This window comes from Oryzias latipes, chromosome 18, assembly GCF_053564925.1.
Source record: "Oryzias latipes strain Hd-rR chromosome 18, Olatipes_Hd-rR_3.1".
Taxonomy (NCBI): Eukaryota; Metazoa; Chordata; class Actinopteri; order Beloniformes; family Adrianichthyidae; genus Oryzias; species Oryzias latipes.
In genome coordinates this window covers 24,404,148-24,428,296 of record NC_136254.1, presented here as the reverse complement: position 1 = coordinate 24,428,296, position 24,149 = coordinate 24,404,148, and the positions used below count along the sequence as shown (strand labels likewise).

General features: G+C 41.2%; 1 protein-coding gene across 14 annotated transcripts in view; it reads right to left on the bottom strand.

The window, feature by feature from the left end:
* LOC101167489 (sodium/potassium/calcium exchanger 2) overlaps positions 1–23,990 on the bottom strand; it is a 79,202-nt gene extending 55,212 nt beyond the window's left edge. For 6 of the 14 annotated variants that reach the window (XM_020711597.3, XM_078936412.1, XM_020711600.3 and 3 more), the window contains exons 1-2: positions 11,643–11,844; positions 9,941–11,004 (exon numbers count right to left, since the gene is read on the bottom strand). In XM_020711597.3, the coding sequence (XP_020567256.1) occupies positions 9,941–10,846 (906 nt within the window). In that variant the 5' untranslated portion in view covers positions 10,847–11,004; positions 11,643–11,844. Of the gene's footprint in view, positions 1–9,940; positions 11,005–11,369; positions 11,845–23,839 lie in introns of those variants that run through there. The other 8 variants (XM_078936407.1, XM_078936411.1, XM_078936413.1 and 5 more) reach the window with 6 other exon arrangements.
* Positions 23,991–24,149: the final 159 nt, after the last annotated feature.

Here is a 24,149-nt window from a genome sequence, read left to right as displayed (position 1 = left end):
GAGGAAAAACAAAGACTTACGGGGGTCTATATGTCTGCAAGTGGATGCATCAGAATGGAGGGGAGCTTGTGGCTTGCAGTTGTACATTGGTCTTCGTCTAGGCCTCTTTCCAAGTAGTTTCAAGATCATCATCAGTTTACTGACATAAGTCTGAAAAAGTCCAAATCATTTTAATCCGGTAAATCTCGTGAATCTCGCTCCAGGCTTTTTTTCTTTCACAGTTCTATTCTGAAACACACACCTAGGTGTGTGAAATTTGTTCTCCGCATCCCCTGGGGGAGCGGTGAGCAGCAGACACAGCTGCGCTCGGGAACCATTTGGTGGATTAACCCCCCAATCTACCCCTTAATGCTGAGTGTCAAGCAGGGAGGCATTGGGTCCCATTTTTAGAGTCTTTGGTATGACTCGGTCTGGATTTGAACACCCGACCTTCCAGTCACAGGGCGGACACTCCACCACAAGGCCACTGAGCTGGTTGCTGGTTGATATTCTAGCTGGTTTTGGAATGAACTTTTTTGGTTCTGCTGAGGAGGCTGAGAGCCTGAGGGGTCTTTTAAACAAGTCCACATTCACACCACTTTAAGTAGAACCACAAATTGAACACAATACCTAAAGAAAATAACACAAATAGCTCCTAGAAGAAGTGTTCTGTAACCAGAACCAGCACAGAACCCTTTTAGTATACAAGTCCCACATGTGAAAGGGCGAGCTTTGAAAGCGTTGAAGCTTGAGCAATCTCTCAAAATTTTTCAATCTTACATCCTTGCATCTTAAAAGCTACCTGCCACAATCATGCAAATAAAAACATAAAATAGCTTGCAGATTTCAGGGAAGAAAAACAAAAACCTTAAATTACAGAAACAATGTATAGTGCTTTGGAGTCATCAAATCCAAAACAGCATATCTGCTGCCAAAGATGAGGATGAATATGAGGAAAAGAAACAATTTGAGTGATTAATAGGTGCATTTCTTGGATTTCAACAAAAAAAATATGTAATCGTGGATGAGAAAAAAAATCTACTTCAGTTTAAACACCTTTCACGTAGCTGCTTTAACCTTTGCTACGTTAACCAGAGGCATAAATTCAACATAAAGCTACCAAGGCCACTTCTACAACTTTCTTTTCAATAGTATCGTAAATGCTTTCACAGAATTGATGGTTTGAAACTGAAGGACAGTGGCATGCAGTGAAGAAATGTAGAAAAAATAAAGAAAAAGCAATTTATCTGAGTTTAATCACAAAAGTCATTTTGATTCATCTGAGTGAAATTGTGAAAATCCAAAGCTTTTCTGTAATTAAAAAGCCATTTTTAGAGCTGTGTTTACATGAAATTACCGCAACACCTGCTTTTATTACCCAAACAGATGTAGTTTATATTTTTGGTTCAGGCTGACAGAGCCCATCTGGACTTAGCCGAAAATTAGCCCGTCATTTGTCATAATGGAAAATAATCCGCCGCACACGTCACACACGACCAAGATAAACAGCCGGAGCCTTGTGCTGCAGTGGGCCGGGATGGACACTCATTTCCACGGACTGGATAAAAATGCTGGAAGGACAGTGTGTGAGAAAGCAAACAAGGCCTGTGTTTTAAGCAGGTAGCAGGTGAGGCATCATTGGCATGCACGGCACTGCTGCACCAATGTCCTAAATCTTCAGAGCAGAAACAGCCCCGCTCCCTGCGCAGAATCTGCTTTGTAGCCAATCTTTGAAGCACATCCTGATGGAAGATCTCGCCTCCATGACACTATTTATAGCTTGGTAATGCATCAGAGGTCGCGTCTTTCTATCTCAGCAGAACCAACATCTGCTTCCACACACGCCGGCTTATCAAAAACCGACGACAACAGGTATCCAATAGCACGGCTGGTTGCAGAATCCGTCTTCAATTTGCAGCAACGGATCGTTCCATATATAATTTCTGATGCTGTGCTTTTATAATCTCATGACACCGCCACACCTTGATGATATTTTCCTGCACATAATCAAAATGTAGGTATCATTACAGCATGTCCTCTTTAGCCCCTGGTGTTCACCCTGGCTTCTTCTTCTTCTTGTAAAAAGTTTGGTGTGAAATGAAAAGCAGTGCAGATCTTGCAAATCTTGCTCCAGGCTTTTTCTTTTACAGCTCTATTCCCATATATGACAGACTTGGTGTCATAGGATTCCAGCCGAGCACAAACTGCAAGTTTTAATTTCTCCCTTATGATCTATTTTCATACCGTTGGCATGTCCATGAATTTAAGGAGTCGCCATACGCACATCACTACCAAATCAGAGTCCTTAACTGGTCAAAGTTTAGCTGTTTGACATTCAAGTAGTAGAAAGTTAAGCTGGTTGGACTCTTAGCGTGTTCGATAATGCCCAGTTTGTACGTAATGCCAGAGACTGGACTTATGTGAAGGTTTTGAACATGGAAGCCTGAAACGCAAGTTTACGGGTGTTCATGTTGACCTTTCATTGCAATTGGCTGCTTGTCACGGATTAGTCAAAGTTTGACCTGGTTTGAACCATCAATTTGCGTACAATAGCCACAGGTTTTGGACGTAGAGCTTGAAAACCGTCTTAAAACGATTCTTAGAGGAGAGTTTTAAGCGTAGAAGCCCAAAATGTGCATTATTCAAGTTTAAATAGACTTCATTGAAAACTGACGATGTGTATGTAGCTTAAAAAATCCCCCTAGATCAAGGGTGCCCAATAAATCAATCGAAGGAAGTGTGGGTGGACTCTGGGCCATCAAAGATAAATGAAAATTTAAAAAACAACGACACATATATATTTATATATTGAAATAAATCGCCATCACCGTAAAGTACATCTCTTGATCGTCATCCTCTGACTCATGCGTCACCCCACATGCATTTTTAACTACACCACTGGCACATATAGAGTTTTTCTTCCTCCAACACTTCAGGAATGTGTGAGTTCAGCGTCAGACTCCCAACTGTGGATTCAGCAGCTAATGTGCCCTAACTGTGGGCAACACTTGCCTTAGATCGTACCATTGGCTTGTGACTCCATTATCCTTTGTAAAATCATCATGCACAATTTGAAAAGGGTTGGCTAATCTGATCTGACTGAGCCAGTATTTTTCAAAAGCATTCGGCCAGTCTATGAGAAAGAGGCCACAAGATAACAAGATAAACCTGGACCAGCTTAGGGATGTGCTTCTGAGGACGTACAGATGATGAAAGACCTTTCTTATGTCGTGTACAGGAAGATGGCACTGCCTCTGCTAATGAAGCCGACTCTATTCTGGGCCTAAACTAACCTCTTCAAAAAGGAGCTTGAAATGGCAAAAATCCCTATAATAGCCGCTGAAAGAAAAGCTGTAACGGATTGCCTCACTGGGCTGCTGCTTTTTTACGAAAGCAAATGAAAAGCGTCAGTGAAACGAATATTTCAGCAGGACATCGTCAGCATGCAAAGCTTGCACATGCTGTTGCACTTCCAGTGAAAAAAAAATGGCTGGAGCAGAGAAAGGCACGCATCCATCTTGCACGGGAATGATCATGGAATTCTCATCCAAGTTTGTGGGGCTACAGAAGGAGTCATACCTTTGGCTGTGACCTCGAACTGTCGCCGGAGTCTGCACACGGAAGATTTACTGTATGTATGAATGTGAGATGCATTCAGATGAGGCAGCATGAAATAAGTGACCTTCCTGGGCAATCTACTGCACATGATGAGTGTGATTGGACCTTTGTCCATGGGAACAAATTGTTTCATGTTACGTCACCGACCACAGCAAGGAGCTTACCAGTAAAAGAACATGCAACAGTCTGCAAAAAACGACGCAGTAAAATCCTGCTATTCTTCGACAATTAAATGCACAAAACAGCAAAGACCGATGAAATTGCAGGGAGCAAAAACTGATAACGTGTAGTGTCAAACTCGAATGCAAGCTATATATTCACAGCTTTGGAAGAAGCAGCGTTCTGTCTACCGACAGCTTACTGGCAGGCTTAGAAGGTCTTCACATCTGACATCATCCTGAATTCTGCTCTTTACAGTTGGGATTCATCCGAACATACATTCCCCATCATGGTATGGTTAAGATTGCTCCAAAACAACACTTCTCTTTTTTTTTTAAAGGCAGAGGCAGGTATAGCAAAGCCTCCTGACAGATGTGTGCATCAGATATTGCAGCTTCAAGAGGGAAAAATCTACAAGACTCACTCTGATGAAAATGGTATTTTTGGTGTTTTTAACATGTTGTTGTTGCATTTTTGTGATGATGGAGGATATATATTAAGAAAATTAAGCCTTAAACTTCTTATTTCTTTCTCGTATTTCTTTATTCAAATCATTGTGAATCAGGAGCAGACGGAAAAATGCTGTTTGTTAAGATCTTATTTATAACGTAGGAAATACGCCGGGCCACAAGCTAAATGTTCTGCTCCATTCCGATGGATCCACTTGAAGATGGCTAGATTGGGGGTGTGAGGGGCTGCAAGCTAACTAAACAACACGTAAACAACTTTCAGTTATGAATGACGGGAAGGGGGGATGGGGTTGCTCCACGCTCCAGTGGTTTCACCCCAAATTCAGAGGCAAACTTCTAATGAACTATTGCCGCTCTGCAGAAACTACTGTATGTCCTAGAAAACACTATAGACATTGTGACTGTGGCTAAAAATGGCATAATCAGAAACAAAAGACCACGGGGTACACTTGAAAAATTGATCGAAAGATGATCGGAGTGTTCTTTTAAAAATAAATTTGGGAAAAGAAAAGAGTAAGCGTTGATCCCATGTTTTCTCTACTTTCCTAATTTTGTTTTTGACCGCATTACTTCACTTTATCTTTTAGGAATTTAGCTTTTCACTATGATATACCAGCGCTAAATGTGCATTAGCATTCAGTAAAAGGCGTTAGCATCTTGCTAGTTGTGCATTAGCAGGATATAATATTGTTAAATATTGTTTAATTGTGAAAAAGCTTCATTGTCGCAAAATTAATGGCAGTCTAAACAAAAACCGGCAGATGTGCGTAGATGCGGGACCCTAACGTTATTTACAGAACACTAATACCATATGAACTCTTCTGTGTAAAATAAGCTTTCTTTTCCGATACTTTTTGAAGTATTTCAATATTTTGGATACATGTTTTATTCTATTATTCGTTTTTTTGTCCGCTGTAGACGAGGAACCAAATGCAGAAAATAGATCGGTATCCTGAAACAAAGGAAACTGCTTCAGATGTCTTTGCATTTAGCTCAACTGGGCATGCACCGATGGCCTTTTTTTCTCACTTTAGAACAAGCAGAGCTCATTTTCCAGCCCCAATTGATCGAGCCATTGACTATTGGCTATAGAAAACGTAGAGTGCATTTCTTTAGCTGCGATAAGCCTAATGAAGACCGAGTGTGAAAGAGTCCATATGTTGTCTTCTCCTCCAACAACTTCACCTTTCTGAAAACAGAATCCACGACTTTTAGCTTTTCTCTAGACTGTAGTTTACAGACTGCAGTGTAGCAGAAATTATTGTTGATTGATTGTGATGATAGCGCTGAGCTTGATGTAGCAGCTGCTGCAGGGAAGTGAGATCTGACAGTTCTGTTAGTGTTCTATTGATGATGCTAGACATCAGCCCTGAGGAGAAAAAGAAAAGAAAAAAAAAGAGAAAAAAAAGACATCCCTGATATGTTCAGTGATGGAAAAGTGCATCTCGCTTTTGCTATTGAACTTTCTGCCTGCGAGCCACATTATTCTGGAAAATAAAAGACACAAAGTAATCTATTTTTGTGATATGAGGATCAACACGCTGACAACAAACATGAAGAGTTAAAAAAAAAGGGGAAGAAAGAGAGAAAGCAACACAAGGGGTTTACGTAATGAGATTAAAGGCAGTACTCGTGGAGTTTGGAACGGACTAATGTGAAACATCACACGGCAGTCCATATTTACCTCTTAATCTGATTTTTTTCTGTAGCGAGCTGCAATAAACAGCATTTTTCCTGTTTTGCAGCATTCATACATGTAGCTGTCCCATCATTTCTTTTTAGGTCACTGCCTTCATTTCTGCCTTGTAAAACCGTGTGGGAGCATCCTAATATCTGGAAAGCACATTTTAATCATCGTTTTTGCTCAAGGGCATCATGTAAAACGACACCCTTGTGTCCTGACAGAGCAAGACTTCCCACCTGAGCTCCACTGGATGGGCAACAGAGAACACCCTTGAAATGATTAACTAACGCTGACTCACTTTTAAAAGTACCGTACTTTCACTGTAAGGTGCACATAAAAGCCCTAATGGTGTGCTTTATAATTCAGTGGACATTATGTATGGATTAATTCTGGTTGGGTTTACTAATGTTGAAGAGATTTTGAGGGGTACACAATTCTTTCTCAAAATGCCAGTCGGTTTTTAAAGGGCCTATATCACGCATAATCCATTTTTTGAGTTTTTAAGAATATTATAATGTTTATTCCTCACTATAAATGACCCCAAAGGGATATTTTGATCCGTTCACGCATCTGAGTATTCCTCTAAAAACCTGCGTTCTGAGCACCAGCCCCTCCCAACCCACGAAAACGAGCAAGTTCTCACATTGTGACATCACAAAGTGAAGAACAGCCCCTTCCAGGAAGAGCCTGCACTGCCAGCACCACCCCAGGCTAACACAAACACCCGTTTTCTCCGCAGAGCTAGCAGTGTTTGTCAAAAATGCTTTCATTTTATATGCACATTACAATCTATATTTACATAACTTTGGATGTCGTTTGCTTTCTAGGGCAAGACGCAGACCACGCACACAGAGCGAAAGGCGGTGCCTTAGAGATCATGTAGTCTTACTTCTGAGTTGGAAAAGAGCTCGGGTTTAATAACCAATACTACTTTTTAAAAACTGTTCTTTTGTGTGCCACAGGTAATATATTATTATATACATGGTTATTGTTTACTATAAATGGCTTAAAAATAGTATGATATAGGCCCTTTAAAAGATACAAAATAAGGGTGGGCGTTAGCCGTGCTACCGCAGCTAACATGTACGCAAGAACTTTTATTATCATTCAGTCATTCATTCATCTTCTTCCGTTTGTCCCTTTCGGGGTCATGGGGCTGCCGCAGCCTATCCCGGCCACTTACAGGCTTTTATTATGCATTACTAAAAAGGCAGTAGTAACGTTTGTTTTATTGGCATCAGTCTTTTTGTGTGTGTGTGTGTTAGAAGTCAAAGGCAGTATGCTAATGTGGCTAACGCTTCTAACATGGCTAGCATGTCGAACATCACAAACAAGTTCTAAAGTTACTGTTAACACGGTTAAGTAGGGGGTTAATGGCCGACGAAGTGTGCATTATCACTTTTTAACGCATGCTTCCACGAAGTGCGTTAGAAAGTGATAATGCAAGATTCAAAGGACCTTAACCCGCTCATACTATGGTCACTTACAAAAGCAATAAATATTAACCAGTTTTTAGTCCTTAATTCTTGTTTTCTTCCCGATAACAAAAAGCGGACTATTTGTTACATTATCATGACAAGGCAGTCAAGATTGAGCTATATAAAGCAATATATATATATATATATATATATATATATATATATATATATATATATATATGCTGATCGTCCCAATGGGTTGAATAAAGCATCAGTTCAGAGAGAAAGTTCATCTCTTGCAGCTTGTTTTTGTCCAGATGATGAAGCTAAAGGTTGTTTTAAAGAAGCCGGCGCAGTGATACAGAAGATTTGAGATGGGTGACCAGAACTTCTTTTTTGGGGGGTGCGGTTTTCACTTTTTAAACGCACACCTAGCAGCCAATCAGAATCGAGTATTCACCCGGACCATGGTATAGATATGAATTAATTCTGGTTAAATGATTACTGATTTTTAAGCAATTTTGAGAGGTAAAGAGCACTCTGTCTAAATGTCAGGCCGTTTTCTGCTAACAAGGTTGGGTGTTATCATAAATACGCTAACGCAGCAAGGTTGGGAGTTACTGTCAATATGCAAATGTGGCTAATGTGTGGCGATGTCGAACTGCATTTTATTTACGTGTCAATAACAAGGTTGGGAGTTACTGTCAATATGCTAATGTGGCTAATGTGTGGCGATGTCGAACAGCATTTTGTTTACTTGTCAATAACAAGGTTGGGAGTTAGCATAGTCACAGCAACGTTTAGTTTATTGTTATCAGTCTGGTTTTTTTTTATGTTGCAAACAAGGTTAGGAGTTACAGGTATTGTGAATATGCCAAAGCCAACGCTTCTAAAAGTAGCTTGCGTGTCTCAAACAAGTTTTAGGGTTACCGTGAACATAGTTCCTAAAGTCTGACTGACTGAGACTTATCGCTGATTATTTTATTTGGCTTAAACCAGCTTATTTATTACCTTAAAATGAGGTGCACCCTTTAGTGTGGAAAATACAGTAATTCAAAATACTAAAGAAAGAAAAAGGGGCATTTTACAAGTAACCTTAGTCATTTTTGTCCTTGCCATCCTATATTACACTCCATCACTACTGCATGAATTAACACACGCACACACCCGACTGGTGTTATAAATTAAATCTCAAAATAACACTTGCGTCTTGAAATACACGTCCCAGAAGTGTCAAACCTTGATTAAAACGGGTGTTTAGATGATTATGTTTTAATGATATCGCTTCTCTGTAGTTCTATTAACCCTGGAGATAGAAAAATAAAAGGTTGGCTGACTATAAACGTCAAGTAAATTCATATTTAAACAATTTCTTTTTCTCTAAATAATTTTTTTATTTATTTTTATACTTCAGCAGATGACGCTAAAAGAAGATGATTTGCTTTTTTCACAATCTAAATCAGTTGTGCACGATCCGAGATGAGGATTAATACCCAAGCTCGATCATTATGTGTGTCTTGTGCTATTTTTTTCAAGTTGTTTTTCAGCAGAAAATGATGGACATGAACGCCACTCTTGGCCAAAATACCCACAATCCATAGCAGCTAAAGGTCACCCTGGTCTTCTCTGGCTCTCAGCCAATGCACCTCTACTCCGAGTTAAAATATAGCACAAGTGTGGTTGAATCGTACAAAAAAGAGCTGCTTTGATGTTTAGATTTTTTGTTCCAAATATTGTGCAACCTGCTGTTTAAATACTCTTTAAGTACTTGAATGAAATCCAAATTTAATGAGAGCTTTAGAGTTCAACTTTGTGCGAATTTCATTTCCACCTCGTGTTACAAAGAGAGCTAAATCTGGCTGGATAATCTCTACACGGCTATCAAATTACACCGCAGTATCTTTTGCCCTCCGGTGTCATTGAGTGGGTCAGTGTCAGGTGAAAAAACACAAAGGGTTCCTACTAGTTCTGCTCCCTCTGTAGTCTCTCTGCGTGAGTAAATAGGGAAACACTGCAAAGGTTGACAGATAGGGAAAACAAAAACTGAAGTTGTTTCCTGAATGTGTCTGGATCGAGTTAATAACGTGGTCTTTCACAGGAAAGAGGGGGGAAAATAGTTCTTGAGATTTTCCAAGGGATTTGTTTCTCAGACTGGGACACAATTTGTAGAGCTTAACCCAGAATTACACATTTGTCTGTGTTTTATTAATCCCACTGAGGAATACAGTATGCCAGTTCTGCACAGCAGCGTAGAGTGAATCATATGAATGCAAAATGGTCAGTTTTAGTTGTTGACAGCTCTCTGTTCTTAAACGCCCACTGGGTTTTCTGTTATTTTTAAGAGTAATGAGGAATAAGCCAGTTCGGCATATGGTTGGCAGCTGCTGTCACATACTGAGTGATCCAAGACAGCAGAGATTTGAGACTCTTATTTGCAAATAGTGAAGATGATGAAGGGAGGGGATGTCATTTGGAGGATGTCTCCAGTGAAAAAAACTGATTCAAATCAGCCACAAGTGGTAGGAAAATATCAATGGACCTTCCTAGAAGAAGATCCATGAAATGTTTAAATGGGGATGAGAGTGGGCATGGGGTAAACATGATGAACTCACCTTGGGCTGCACCTCCACTTCCACCACCTGGTTCCTGTGCATGCAGCTTTTGACGAAGCCCTCCATTTTGCTGTTGAACTTCATGAAGATCACATAGGCGGCGTAGGCGGAGAGCAGTGTGACGCTTTCCCACACCAAGATGATGTTATCCAGGAAGAAGATGATGAGCATGATCAGATCCAGGATATAGAAGGATACGTCGCGAAAGAGCGGCCACCACGTCAAGTTTAGGATCTCCTTGGAGAAGATGGCGCACATCCCGATGACGAAGAGGATGTTGAAGACGGCCGAGCCCACGATGGTCCCAATGCCCACGTTGCTGTGCGAGATGAAGACGCCGATGATGGAGGTGAACAGCTCCGGGGCGGAGCCGCCTGCCGCCATGAAGGTGGCGCCTGCCACATCATCCGAGATGTTCAGTTTCTCTGTGATTACCGTCAAGGCTGGGACGAAGAACTCGTCGCACACAATGGCTAAGGCGATGAACATGTAGATCATGCCGAACATGTGCAGGACCACGGCTCCTTGACGTCTTTCACTGAGGGTGAAGAGGTCTGGCGGGTACTCGCCTTGGCTCTCATTGTCGCCCGCCGTGGACCTCATTGCTATGGGCATGTCAGCTGACACATTCGGGTCCCTCTGGTTTGGGGTGAAAAGTAGGGTCCTGTGAGGGGCCGTCTGGTGGTGCTCCTCCCTAGGAAGCGCTGGCTCACTAACCCCCCATGAGCTCCAGGTCAAGGCACTGACAGAGACAACACTTAAGGCCACCAAGCTGAAGACAAACCCCAAGATTCGAACAGGCCTTAGCTTTTTCCGCAGACACTTCTGGCCAAGCTGTGCTTTTTGATCCGGAGCCAGAATGGGTCTCCGCTCTAGGGAGTCCGTGCAGGGTTGGTCTGTGCCCATATTTGTGCCGCGTCTGGCTTCCTCACTCTTAAAGTCAGAACAGAAGGGAGCAAGTTCTACCGGCCGCGATGCATGATTCGGTCCACTTCAAATGAGTTCTGAAGAATTGGATTGCTTTCCAGGGTCTGGTTTGCCAGATGGTCTCCTCATAGTAGCCTCTGTTAGAAGAATAAAGAACCATTACATCAGACAGCAATCAAATAATCAAGTAAATCCTGAATTCTGGGTGCTTTGAAGATGGAAAGGAAAATGGAGACAAGGGAGAGCTAAACAATTAGTTTGACCTTTAAACAAACAAGTGCTAAATGAGTGTTGCCATGGAAGATTCAACCTGGATCCAGCCTTCCATAAAAACATGGCTTTCACGAGATCTGAGTGATGTCTACTGAACTTTATCCTTTTTAAAACAGCCTGTCATTTTCCGAAATCCACATTTAAAGGTTGAAGCACGTGATCAAACTTATCAAATCGGATTTCGATCGATCATTTTGCATCAGCCTTGAAGTCAGAGAAAGCTTTTTACCTGTGAAAAACGTGAAGGCCAGCTGTTTACGAGCAGCCGCTCTGGTACAAAGCAGAAGAACAACAAGCTGACATCCTTTGACTTTTCCCTGATGGTGCGTTTAAAGCCTGATCGCCTCCCTCTGTGACACCAGAGGGCAACTATCCTATCACGCACACTCCCACCCCGCGTCTGCCCTTCAATGACGCCCTTTCGGCACCATCACCAACACCATCATCACCAGTTTCTCCGCGAGCGCGCGCGGCGCTCCGGAGGCTGCAACCCGCGTCTTACCTTTGGCTGAGGCGAGAAAACAGGCGCGCGGCGCGGCGGCACGTTCAGATCAGGAAATCCTTTCCGGTGCGCTCCTGCTCTCATTGAGCGAAAATGTGACCGCTAACTGACGACAGAGGAGGAGCTTTTTAGTGGAGGGGGGTGGGGGGGGGGGGGGGGGACTGCACTCCCAAGTGCGCTCAGCCTCTCTCTCCCCCAGCAGGAGTAGCAGCATCCCTCCCGTCTCGGATGAGACACAGGGAGGAGGAGGATGGAGAGGCTGGATGGGTGTATATAAATCACCCAGTGAGAATCGCCTTGATAATGAGGCAGAATTTGGTGCTGGGGTGGGTTTACCGCGTGAACTGGGCGTTAATCGCAGGTGAGCAGCAATATGGCAAGCCAAAGAGATCATAAACCGCCAGGGACAAACGCTGTTTTTTTTTAAATGCACGCTGTTTTTTTTAAATGCACGTTTTAAAAGTAAAGCTTGCCATAACCTCGCCACATTCCTTCCCTGCTGGTCCCCCGTGGTGTTGCTTGTGTTTGTGTGTGTGTGTGTGTGTGTATGTGTGTTTAGGGGGGCTTTTGCGATGTTACAGTTGGAGGGAGGAGTTGCTGTGGTTACACAGCAATGGCTGAATGTCCACAGACCTCCTTGTTTTTGTTCCTTTTCCTGATGGCAGAACAGGTGGGAACGCTCCAACCTTGGGTCGTTTCAAGGTTACCACGAAGCAGCCCCGAACCCCCCTTCCCCAATCCCACCTAAATTAAATTATTAAAATGTTAACAGTTGGAATGTTTGTTTGCTTTCTTACTCTAACAGCTGCACATTTCCTCATCCCAGGCTGCTCAGAAACCTCACAGCATCAGTAACCTATCAGGATCTCTGCACTTGTTTCACAAGGAGTCAAGGTTGTGTTTTGTATATTCATGAACACCACTTCAGCTTTTAAATGTACGGTTTCTTCATGCAACTTTCCCATTTTTAAACTTTTTTTTTACATCCAAAAGAAAGTTTTCAAGCAATATTCAATGTTGACCCCCTCTCTTTCCATCGCCCATAGCTGAGCGCTCTGTTTACATGCTCTCCCGCTGGCTTACAGCCCTTCACAACCCAAATCCTAACATTACCGATTCAACAAAAATGGCGAGCAATATTGGAGCTATCCAGCCATACAGTTTGGAGCCATGTGCCAGGTCAGACAAGGAAAACAAAGACGTACATGGATCTAGTCGTCTACAATGGATGCATTGGACTGGAACGGAGCAGGGAGCTTGTGACCAGTTCAGCCTATTTTCTACATCACAGATAATCTTCTTTAAACTGCAATTTCTTTCGGCTGCTCCTGATTTACAATAATTTGAACAAAAAATTACCCACAAATGCAATGTTGAGCTTTTTTTTTTTGTTTCGATACGTCCTCAATCATGAGAAAAATGCTACAAAAATGTGTAAAAAAAACACCTAAGAAAAACCCACAGTTTTTATTGGAATGGGTCTTTACCATAAATCCTACTCACGCTAGATGTTTTGCTCCAATGCAGAAAGTTGATGCCTGATAATAATAATAAACTTTATTTATATAGCACTTTTCGAAATCCAGATTGCTAATCTCTTATTCTGGTTCCGGTTATGAGTCTGGCGGCAGCATTTTGGACTAACTGGAGTTGACACACACTCTGCTCTGAAAGGCATGTGTAGAGGGCGTTACAATAGTCCAAACGGGGAAAAAATAAAAGCATGAATCACCATCTCAAGACATTTTTTGATAGGAGAGGGGTTATCATGTATAACCTATGTAGGTACCAGAAACAAGATTTGACCACCGATTTAACATGCGTCTCCAAATTCAAATCGGTATCAAATATCACCCCCAGATTTCTGCAGCTTGAAGAAACATTGTTAAACAGAGACTCCAATTTCTGAGCGACACCATTTCGGGCCTCAACTGAACCAAAACTAATTACATCAGTTTTGTCCACATTCAACTGCAGAAACTTTTGGGCCATCCAGGTTTTAATATCAGCAATGCAGCTATTGAGATTCTTTAAAAGACCATGGTCACCAGGTTTAAAGGATAAGTTAAGTTGAGTATCATCGGCATAAAAATGAAAATTAAGGTTATGTCGGCGTATCATCTCCCCCAGTGGTAACATGTAAATTGAAAATAACAGAGGTCCCAGTACTGATCCCTGGGGTACGCCACATGTCAATTTCACCTTAGATGAGCAAGAATTGCAGATGAAAACATTAAAAAACCTGTCCGATAAATAAGAATAAAACCAGTTAAGAACTGTGCCAGAAAAACCAACCGTCGTTGGTTTATTAAAATAGAGTGGTCAACTGTATCAAATGCTGCACTGAGATCTAAAAGAACTAAAAAAAAAAAAAAAAAAAAAAAAAAAAAAAAAAAAAAAAATCGATATTTTTCCTGAGTCTGCAGCCATTAAAAGGTCATTCATTACTCTCAGCAAGGCAGTCTCTGTGCTGTGGTTGGCCTTAAAACCAGATTTAAGGGTCTCAAATAGTTTATTTTTATTTAAAAAGGAAATTACCTGCTCAGCCACTAGCGTTTCCTGGATCTTAGCCAAAAAGGGCAGTTTTGATAGATGCTTATCAGGACGAACGGACTATTTGGAGGTCCAATCTGAAAGCATCTCTGCACACAAACAAATTTGTGCTTTGGAATTCCAAAAATAAGGATGTAGTCCAACCATCATCAAAAAATAACTAATAGGACATCTTACATGTTGAAAGTGTTGCACACAAGTTTAGAAAATAGTCTTAGATAGTTTCTAGCAGTCTAAACGGAAACGTTGTCCTGACATGTCCCCTAATGTGGGTTGATTTGTTATTTGCTCCCAATTTTATGTCTTCCACACGTCCCATCATAGGACAATAGCAAACTTCCTTTTTATCCCAAACATGAAAATAAATTCAAATCAGAAGGATTACACAACGTTTTGGAGATCCTGGACATTTGGTAGGATTGGAGAGTGACTTTCTGCTGTTTTCAGCACACGACTTCAGTCAATCAGTGTTGCAGGATAGACTTTTTTTTAACTTAAATTTCATTGATTTAAAAAATAGAAATAAGTCCACAAAACAAAATAAGTCTTACAAACAAAGAAAAAAGAAAAGAATACATGACAGCAGCCATTCCTTAAGTTTAAACAGAAAGATAAGTTGGATCATGCAGTGACCAGAGAGTTCTTCCATACAATCCATTTGTCCCATTTTTTCTTGAAATTGCCTTCTTTCGATCTCAAAGTGAAAGTCATCTTTTCCATGATGTAGATCTCCTCTATTTCAGTCCAGTCTGTGACAGTTGGTGGTTCTGGCTTAACCCTTGTGCTATCTTAGATGACCCCACCCTTACTTTGACATGTTCTCCCTACCATGACAAAGGTGGATAAAGGTGGAAAGATTTCATGTAATCCATGGACACCAGTGAAGATCACAAATCATTGAAGAAAAAAGGTTCAGAGCACTGTCTAGTGGGTCTAGATGACCCAACTCCCAATGTTAAAGTGGCTAGGATAGCACAAGGGTTACGCCATCGTCTAGTTTTTGCCTTCCTTGCTGCAGTCAACAATATTTTCACCAGATACTGATCTTTGACCGTTTCAGAAATTGGGGATTGTGTAGCACAGATATTTGTTGAAACAAGATGGATGGAATGTCTAAATGACCCCATTTACTGTTTCACATTGTCTCCAGGATAAACATTTTCATTTGGAATATTCCTCATAAAAAGTCTATTATTGACTTTCACTATTCTTTTGAGGCATAAATTTACTCTGGACAATAGAAAACTCATCTTTTGTTGACATCAAATGCAAACCAATTCAAATATTGAACTTAAAGGATTTGGATTTGACCCCTTTTACCCATTTGTTATTAGAAAACGCACAAGTAGAACAATTAAAAAAAAAGACAACCTTTTGGACACCATCACATTCTTTTTTAAACGGTCCCTCAGCTCGTCATGTTTCACCCTCCTGTCGAATAATGATAAAACCCATGAAAACGCAGCTGCGAATGAATTCAATCTCGATGCACGAACAGAAATCTTTACGCAGTGTGAAATCCGTGTGACATTGATGGCCTGGATCTGTATATTACATCATGGGTCTGTGAACTCATTGATTGCCTCTTCTCTGCTGCTCTCCTCTGCATTAGGTTGTCTGACATCCAGCATGGAGACCAAAAGTGTTGCTTCACTTTGCATCGCGCTGATCGTGTATCTTTATCATCCATGTTTGCACTGGGATTTCAGGCTAAATTAAAACAGATCTTCAATTGTGCTGTATGCTCAGGCCGCTTTTGTCTTCTAATTAATAGTTACATTCTTTTTGTAGCAGACAGACATGACAGTGCTCTTGTTCATCTAGCTATCAGCGCTTTCCGAAGTTCACAAAATGTCAGTTTTTGTCTTGCTGCGAGATGCCCAAGCAAGTTCCTCAATAGCTGTCAAACTTTGAAGCCCAGAAGACTAATCCCCGTTTGGCTAAATAATTGAGTTTGATTGCTTCACTGCTCCTTCTGCACAGAGCATCGGTTTTCCTCCTGGAACCATCGCCGCCGGGCGTCCTCACCAGCTCCGACTGTCACCACCATTTTCTGTAAGAACAAACTGCTGCCTGAGCCGTCGAACGGATTCAAACTGGGGTTTGATTTCAGGACAACCGCATGAGAAAGAGGCAGCATCCATCACATGGTTGCAGATGATACAAGAGGGCTGTGTGCAAAGCTTTTTTGGGAACAAAATGAAGAATCAGGTTTTTGCACTCGTTTAGAGTGTTTTTATGCAACTATCAATTGGGTAAAATGTATTCTGGTGAACAAATGATCAAAGATTTACAATATTGGTACGTGAAGACATTTTAGAACAATGAGGTGCAGATTTATTGAGTCAGACACAAAAAAAATGGTAAAATAAAAAAAGTAGTTACTGCTTTGTCGTAAAAAGAGTGTCATGAATTGGTCAAACTTTATCATTATTAAATGTAGTGGCTACAACTTCTACTTCCTTCCATGAAAGATCTTTTCTTCAAACCACACATTTTTTCTGTTTTTCCTTTTTTAATTTTTAGGCAAAAAATTTAAATTACACTTTTTAATTGTACTTAATTGTATTGTTCATTGAAACGTGTTGGGATGAATGCAGGCTCATTCAAACAACTTTTAACGTGACACACATTGCTTTTCACTGTTTTTCCTAAAGTCTATATGTCATAAACACTCATCAGTGTCTCTTCTTAGCTGTCTTCTTGTTGGTAACCGCCCTGCAGCAGGCCTGTACCGGACCAAAGCAGCAGTAGAAAGTGTTGAGTTTGACGTTGATACAAACGTTTAGAATTGGTCTGCGAAATGTAAAGTCTGAATGGACTACACCAACAAGGACGGCAATTCTACCATAACTTCTGCCTCTAGTATCACAAAACAATAGCAACTGAAGAGACTTCAGTTGTCGGAACCAAAGTGAATTTTTTCTATGGGTGATATCACACTCACTCAATAATCTTGACCTGGAAAAGTGAAGAATTTGTACTTTAAAATATCAAATTCACACTTTCACCATGCAGGTCTGACACTTTAAAATAGCCAAAAATAAAGTTGTCAGTTACCCCTTTAAGAACATAACTCTTCAACAATTGTAATTCTAGTGGATTCTGAAGCAGAGATAAGCAGCTTTGTGCCGATATTCACTTTACAGTAGAGAAGTGGTTACGCAAACAACGTAAATCAGCTGGTTCTGTCGTGGAGAAAAGCTGCTTTGCAGCGATATCTACATAAAATCTGCTTATCCGGACGCAACAAATAGAAAAATTTGCTTTTTTTACCTCAGAAATCAGCCTGATCGCATGGATGGGCAAAGAGTTACAGTACGAGTTTGTTGCTTTGGTGTTGCCGCTGACATCTGCAGTGGTAAAGAGCTAACACAGAAAGCAAGAGTTTTGTTAGGTTAGCAACTATCCGACCCTAACCCAAAATGATCATCCACTACAAATGAATCGGTTAGTTCAAAAGGGGCCCAAGTCCACAATTTCTCAAATTAGAGATTATATGTTTATGGTCTTCAAGGGAAAAAAAATATCTGACTATGTGCAAAAAAGTCCCAAGTCTGTTGTAATGTATTGACTATGCTTGACATTTAAAATGCATTAACCCTTGTGCTATCCTAGGCACTTAGGGAGTTGGGTCATCTAGACCCACTAGACAGTGCACTGAACCTTTTTTCTTCAATGATTTGTGATCTTCACTGGTGTCCATGGATTACATGAAATCTTTCCACCTTTATCCACCTTTGTCATGGTAGGACGAAGACGTCAATGTAAGGGTGGGGTCATCTAAGATAGAACAAGGGTTAAGTGCAAAATTCCTGGACTTGGGCCTCTCTTGCATGGGTTTAGCTTTATCCCATAGATGGCAGCACTAGTTATTCAATATGGCAGCGCCCCTGTTTAATTCAAGAAGGGCCCAAGTCCAGAGACTTTAGTTTGCTAGTCCTCTGAAATAATCAAAGTGAGGTGCTTCATATTATAGCATTTGTAAGCTATGAACTGGTGGTAAATCTGGGTAAAGTATTAATCATTTTGTGTAGCCTCCCTTTAAGCTATGCGATTAAAATCATTCCCTGGATAAACAAACCTCTTGGACTTGGGCCCCTTTTGAACTAACCGATTCAATTTAGACAGCAGGGATGTCAGAATCCAACATATTTTCCAACCAGACTAACACTGAAGCTCCTTATTGGCTAAACACACCTGATCCAGGTAACCAGCAGCAGATAAGGAAGTTTTATCTAAAAAACAGCAGGAGGCCGGCTCTGGAGGTCTGAAGTTTGATGCCCCAGCTCTACAGAAACCTGCAAAGATGGACGCTGAGGTTAAATATGACTGTATTTGTTGATATTTAAACATTAATTTGATTTTATTTTTTAGTTCAGTGCACATCACCTTCCTAAAGCAGACCTCAGCTCTTCCAAATTAGACCTGCCAATACATTTGCCTATCAAAAGGAGATGGCACTCAGGAGGTCAGCTCTTTTTCTCCCCCAACAATGGTGGAACAGTGCACATGCATTCCATCGCATCACTAGCCGCTCTGGATCCGGCTGCATTTCCAGTAAAACTGATGACTGCTCACGGGGTGGCAAAAAAACAACAGAAATTTCAGTGTAGGCCAGGCCCACCCAGCCCTTCCTCGCTTTTGGCCCGGCAGCTAAATCCGAGCCTTTGTGCCCCACATAGTTGTATGGATTTGTCAATGAGGCACACACAATGAGGCAGGGGTGTGTGTGTGTGTGTGTGGGGGGGGGGGGGGGGGGTCGTGTGATGATGAGCTAAGCTAAGCGAATCATTTTCCGGTAAAGAGGAACAAACAAACGTCTAAAGTGTGAAATTATAACTGAAATGGGGTGACAGACATAAAGCTTTTTCGCTCTGTCAGAGGAAGAGGCCGGTCAAACTGGAAATCTGAGATTTTCTAGAAGTCTTGCTCAGGATTATGGGTTGTAAACCACTGCAAGTCTTTGCAAATGGGCTTGGATCAAACACTTTGTAAATGAACAAGTAAAAACTATTCCTGCAGTGTCCGTTTCTACTCTACTTCTGCTGTAACAGAAATCCAATCCAATAACAATACTAATACCAAAATGTGCAGTTCCTCAAAGGACCACTAGAGGCAGGCTGCAAAAGGGAGCAAATTCGAATTGACTTTCGTGAATGTTTATGCTAAAAATAAACATATTTACATATACAATAAATACACAGAAACACAGATACTCAGCTGCAGGCTGTAAAATTACCCAAAGATGCACTGCCATGCTGTGATCCAAACTGCAAAAATGCTCCTCAGTGCAATGAGTTGTGTGAGCTCTATGAAAATATAGTCAAAGCTGTAAAAAAATAAAAATAAATAATAATAATAAAAATAACAAAATTGTAGTCTCTGCCTACGAAGCAGGAGTCATAAAAGCTGGACTATTAACCCAGGCTGGAATGGCTTTGTAGCTGAACATCAAGCTGCAGCCAGGGATGCTTTCACACTCTGGCATGAAGCAGGGAAACCTCGACAAGGTGCATTGTTTGAGAGCAAGAAAGTGACTACTGCTAGATTTAGAAATACACTTCGCTTTATTAAAAGGCAAGAAAACATGATGAGAGCAGACTCTCAGGCCAGAGGTCTACAAAGTAATGGTTACCATAAATTCTGGAAGGAGGTTAATATCATGAATAATTGTAAAACTTCATTGCCATCCAACATTGAAGGCGTATGTGGTGCTGATAACATTGCTGATTTATGGTGTAAGCATCATTCTGACCTGCTTAATTCTGTAAAAACCCATGCAGTTTCTCAGAATCAGAAGCTTTTATTGTCATATGTACAGCTTTTACACAGACATGCGAAATTACATTCCAGTACAACCCAAACAAGATGAGATATGCAGCAGAGATGCACATATACAGCTCAAAGTTGACTGAGGAACAGCAGTGATGCACACCTTGCTTAGGGTGGGTGTAGATGGGTTACGAATGGGTGGGGGGGGGGGATGTTGGTGACTAAAAAAAAAACAAAGTCGTATCTCGACACCGTCTGATACAAGGTGTAGATACAAGAAAAAACCCACACCATTTAAACACACAAAAAAAAAAAAAAAATCACATTCACACGACAACACGGTACATGAGGTTCAGTGGGGGGGGGGGGGGGTCCCCCCTGTGGCACACTCCGAGCGCAGCTGCAGAGGAGCGCGTCTCCAGGCAGTGCTCACTGGGGGGGGGGGGGGGGTTGTAGGAATGCCGAGGTATCCACTATTGACAATGTGGATATCCCTGACACAGTGGTGATTCGTGCAAGTGAGATTTTTGATGCAATTTCTACGATAAAAGAAAACAAAGCATGTGGTCTAGACAACATCACAGTCGAGCATTTAAAATATTCAAGTTTTAAAGTACTGCCCCTGTTGGCAATGTGTTTCACTTTTTAATCCATGGAGTCCTACCTGATTCAGTTCTCTCGGTTGTATTGATTCCTGTCATTAAAGTCAAGGCTGCAAGTTTAAATAGTCTGTTGAAACACCGACCGATTGGCCTTGCCAGCAACATCTCAAAAATGTTAGAATAGGTTTTATTGACTAGACTCAAAGTGCATCTTTTAACAAGTGAAAATCAATTTTTTTTTCTTTATTTAAAAAAAAAAAAAAAGCCTTGGCACTGATATGTGTATTTACGCATTGCAGGAAATAGTTGGGAAACACCTGAATATGAATACATCTGTATTTTTGTGTTGATTGATGCCACTAAGGCATTTGACAGGGTGAACCACCACAAACTATTTCAAAAGCTAATTTATTGAGGTGTGCCGAAATATCTGGTACCATTCCTGGCTTTCTGATATGCCATTTAAACAATGGTTGTCAAATGGGGCAATGTTTTATCTCATCGGATCCTGTCTCCATTTTTATTCAATGTCTACATTGATGATCTATCTACCAAGTTAAATCTGTGCAAACCTGGGTGTGTTGTTGGATGTCAGATGTTTAACCATCTTATGTATGCTGATGACAGTGCTGGGATACAAACACTTTTAAAAGATTGCTCTGAGTATGGCAGAGACTTTGATATTAACTACAACCCTTCTAAAAGCAAAATAATGATCGTCAGGACCAAAGGCGACTAAAATGTAAACTTTCTGTTTTTAAACTTTGTGGAAAGCCTCTGGAACAAACCTCAATTATCAAATATCTTGGACATTTCATTACTGATGATTGGATCAGAGACAATACTGTAAACTCTATGCTTAGGCAAATATGCTGATGAGAAAATTCAGTGTGTGTTTTCTTCAAGTGAAGCTTACTGCACTCCTCTGTATACGGCTCCTCTGTGGTGGAATTATGGACGTGGGACATTCCGTAGATTTATAGTGGCCTATAACGATGCCTTTAGGCTTCTGCTACAGGTGCCCAGGTGGTTCAGAGCCAGTCAGCTGTTCGTGGATGCTCACAACCTGTGAAGCACTACAACATACAGCCTCATGGAACGCCTGGACAAGTCTAAAAATGTAATTATCATGTCTTTGACTGATCCCAAAAGTAGCTCATGCCGCTACACCTGTCCATACGGGGCCCATTTGCCCTGCTGGCTGTAAACCCCAAAAACAGGCCCCTTGGGAATTCTGACCCCTATTGCAGATTTTCTGTAATAGTAATGTCATCTATTAAAAGAAACACTGACTAACTCCCACCAAGTGAAGTCAATTCAGTCGCCAAAGGTACCATAGTAAAAATTATTACTCTGACAAATAGAATGACTAAGTAACAGCTGTTTATTTCTCTATAGAAGTCTATGGGATTTAGGCTTCCTGGGGTCGGCTGGTACTTCCTGTTTGAAACATGAAGGGGGAGGAGTCACTCACTCCAGTTCAGAATTAAAAAGGACGGAGATCACATCGAAAGCCAGGTTGCAGTGTGGAATCTCTTCTGAAAACACTATCATTTTAAATTAGCTTTCTGTAGTGAGGTTATGCTGAGTCAGCATCCAGGTTGGAGTTTCACTGAATCAGGCGTGTGCACGTTTACAATTTTCAGTGGGTTTCCTCAGTAGTGACAGCTGCTGATGTTTTCCGTCTGTTTGTGCTAAAACAACAACCAATGCTGACTATTAAAAATGGCCAAACGTACTGAATTTTCCCAGCATGCATTTAAACCCATGACTGCTAACTATTGGGTATCATTGGAAAGGTCACAAATAATCTTGTAGTACTTCCAGGATGCCTCTGAATGAGGGCAGCGTAGGATTTGCATTAATCAAATACCCCCTCCCCTTAAGAAAAATAACATTAATTCTCACAGATTAACCCTTAGAACTGGACTCTAAGGCTTAAAAGAATATGGACAAGTATATATTTTCTATTAGATAGTATACATTTTCCATTATATGAATCTGTTCACTGGAGTCATGGGAAAAGCTCAACTGTGGGATTCAGAGCGTGTCGACTTTATGCTATGTCCATACCGCGCTCTTAAATGCGCTTTTATCATGTGGTGTTCACACTGGACAGGGCAGGGAGGGGCTCCTTCTGACGTTTCCATTTCTACTGTTTTTGTAGTGCTTGTCTGCCGACCAGTGTCAAAGCCGTGTAGATCTGGCGCATCTCGCTCCAGGCTTTTTCTTTCCCAGCTCTATTCCAACAAATGAAAGACTTGGTGACACAAACGGCAATTATCAATCAACGGTTGGTCCTCGCTACCACATCCGAGTCCTGATTGGTCAAAGTTCAACCTGGTTTAACGTTGAACATACGTTTTCAATGGAAGCACGGTTTTTACGCAAGACCCCAAAAACGGTAACAGAAACGTGCAAATGTGAGAGTTTTAAATGAAAACCTAAAACATCCACTTAAATCGACTTTTCATCGGAAGCGGCTACTTGTTGCAGAGGGCGATGAGTACATAGCTTTACAGTTTAACTGGGTCTTGATTCAATCTGCCATTTTGGGGCATTTGGGGCAAATATTCGTGCTTCTATGGTGGGACTCTCCAGTGAAGGGGAGCAGCTCTGGTGTGGGATGTGATCTGATTTTATAAAACGTAATCCTCATGCAGCCAAGCCCCACAGATGGACTGTCCTGCTCCAGGGATGAGGTTTTTTTTTTTGGTGGGTGGGGTGGGGGGGTGGAGTGGACAATGAGATTCATCCTCGTCTGTCCGGTTAATAAGATAAAGAAAAAAATGAGTCTGGGCAAAAGAAAAAAACAATAAAAAAACAACAAACAGGAAGAAAAAAAACAAAGAGTGAAGTCTTTTGCGATGATGACATTGGGAAGGCAAAAGCAGAGCTGTAATCCTATTTTAATCGCAGTGGATTTATTAAACAGGAGCAGCAGGTTTAAATCTCAGCAGATTACACAGAAGGTCCAAGGAGACGTGGTGAGGGGACAGAAGGGGGGGACAGGTTGCATAATCAAGAGCACTCCAGGTGAGACCACTTCAGGTGATCCCTCAGCACAGAGTTGATGGTGTGGAGATGAGCAAAGCCCTTCATAATTATGCAAAACCATCAAGGGTTTATTGATATTTCCTTGGATTAACTTCTCAATTTAACACCAAGATGTGGCCTTTTAGAATAATTACTTTGGGCAAAAAAAGTAAGCCGGCCCGCAGATGTTCCTAATTATTGCGGTGTGTGTTTGGGTTGAATCTCATTTACCTTAGAAGGCGGCAACAAATCATCTTGGCACTCTCTGTGAAAGACTTTGATTTTCCAGGAGAATGAATTAATCCCAGGTCACCTCACATCTGGATTTAATCAGATCAGTCGGATGGTGTAGTTCATCCTTTTTACCCTCAAGGGTCAGCGTCTAGATTGGAAAAAAAAAAAAAAAAAAAAAAAAAAAAAGCACATTGATATGTTTCTCAATTTAGGACGGAAAAATTATTTTAATATGAGGATATGTCTCTGAAAAATATATAAATAAAGAAACGATTACACCGATCTTTTTTTTACCCTGTGCCTAAAC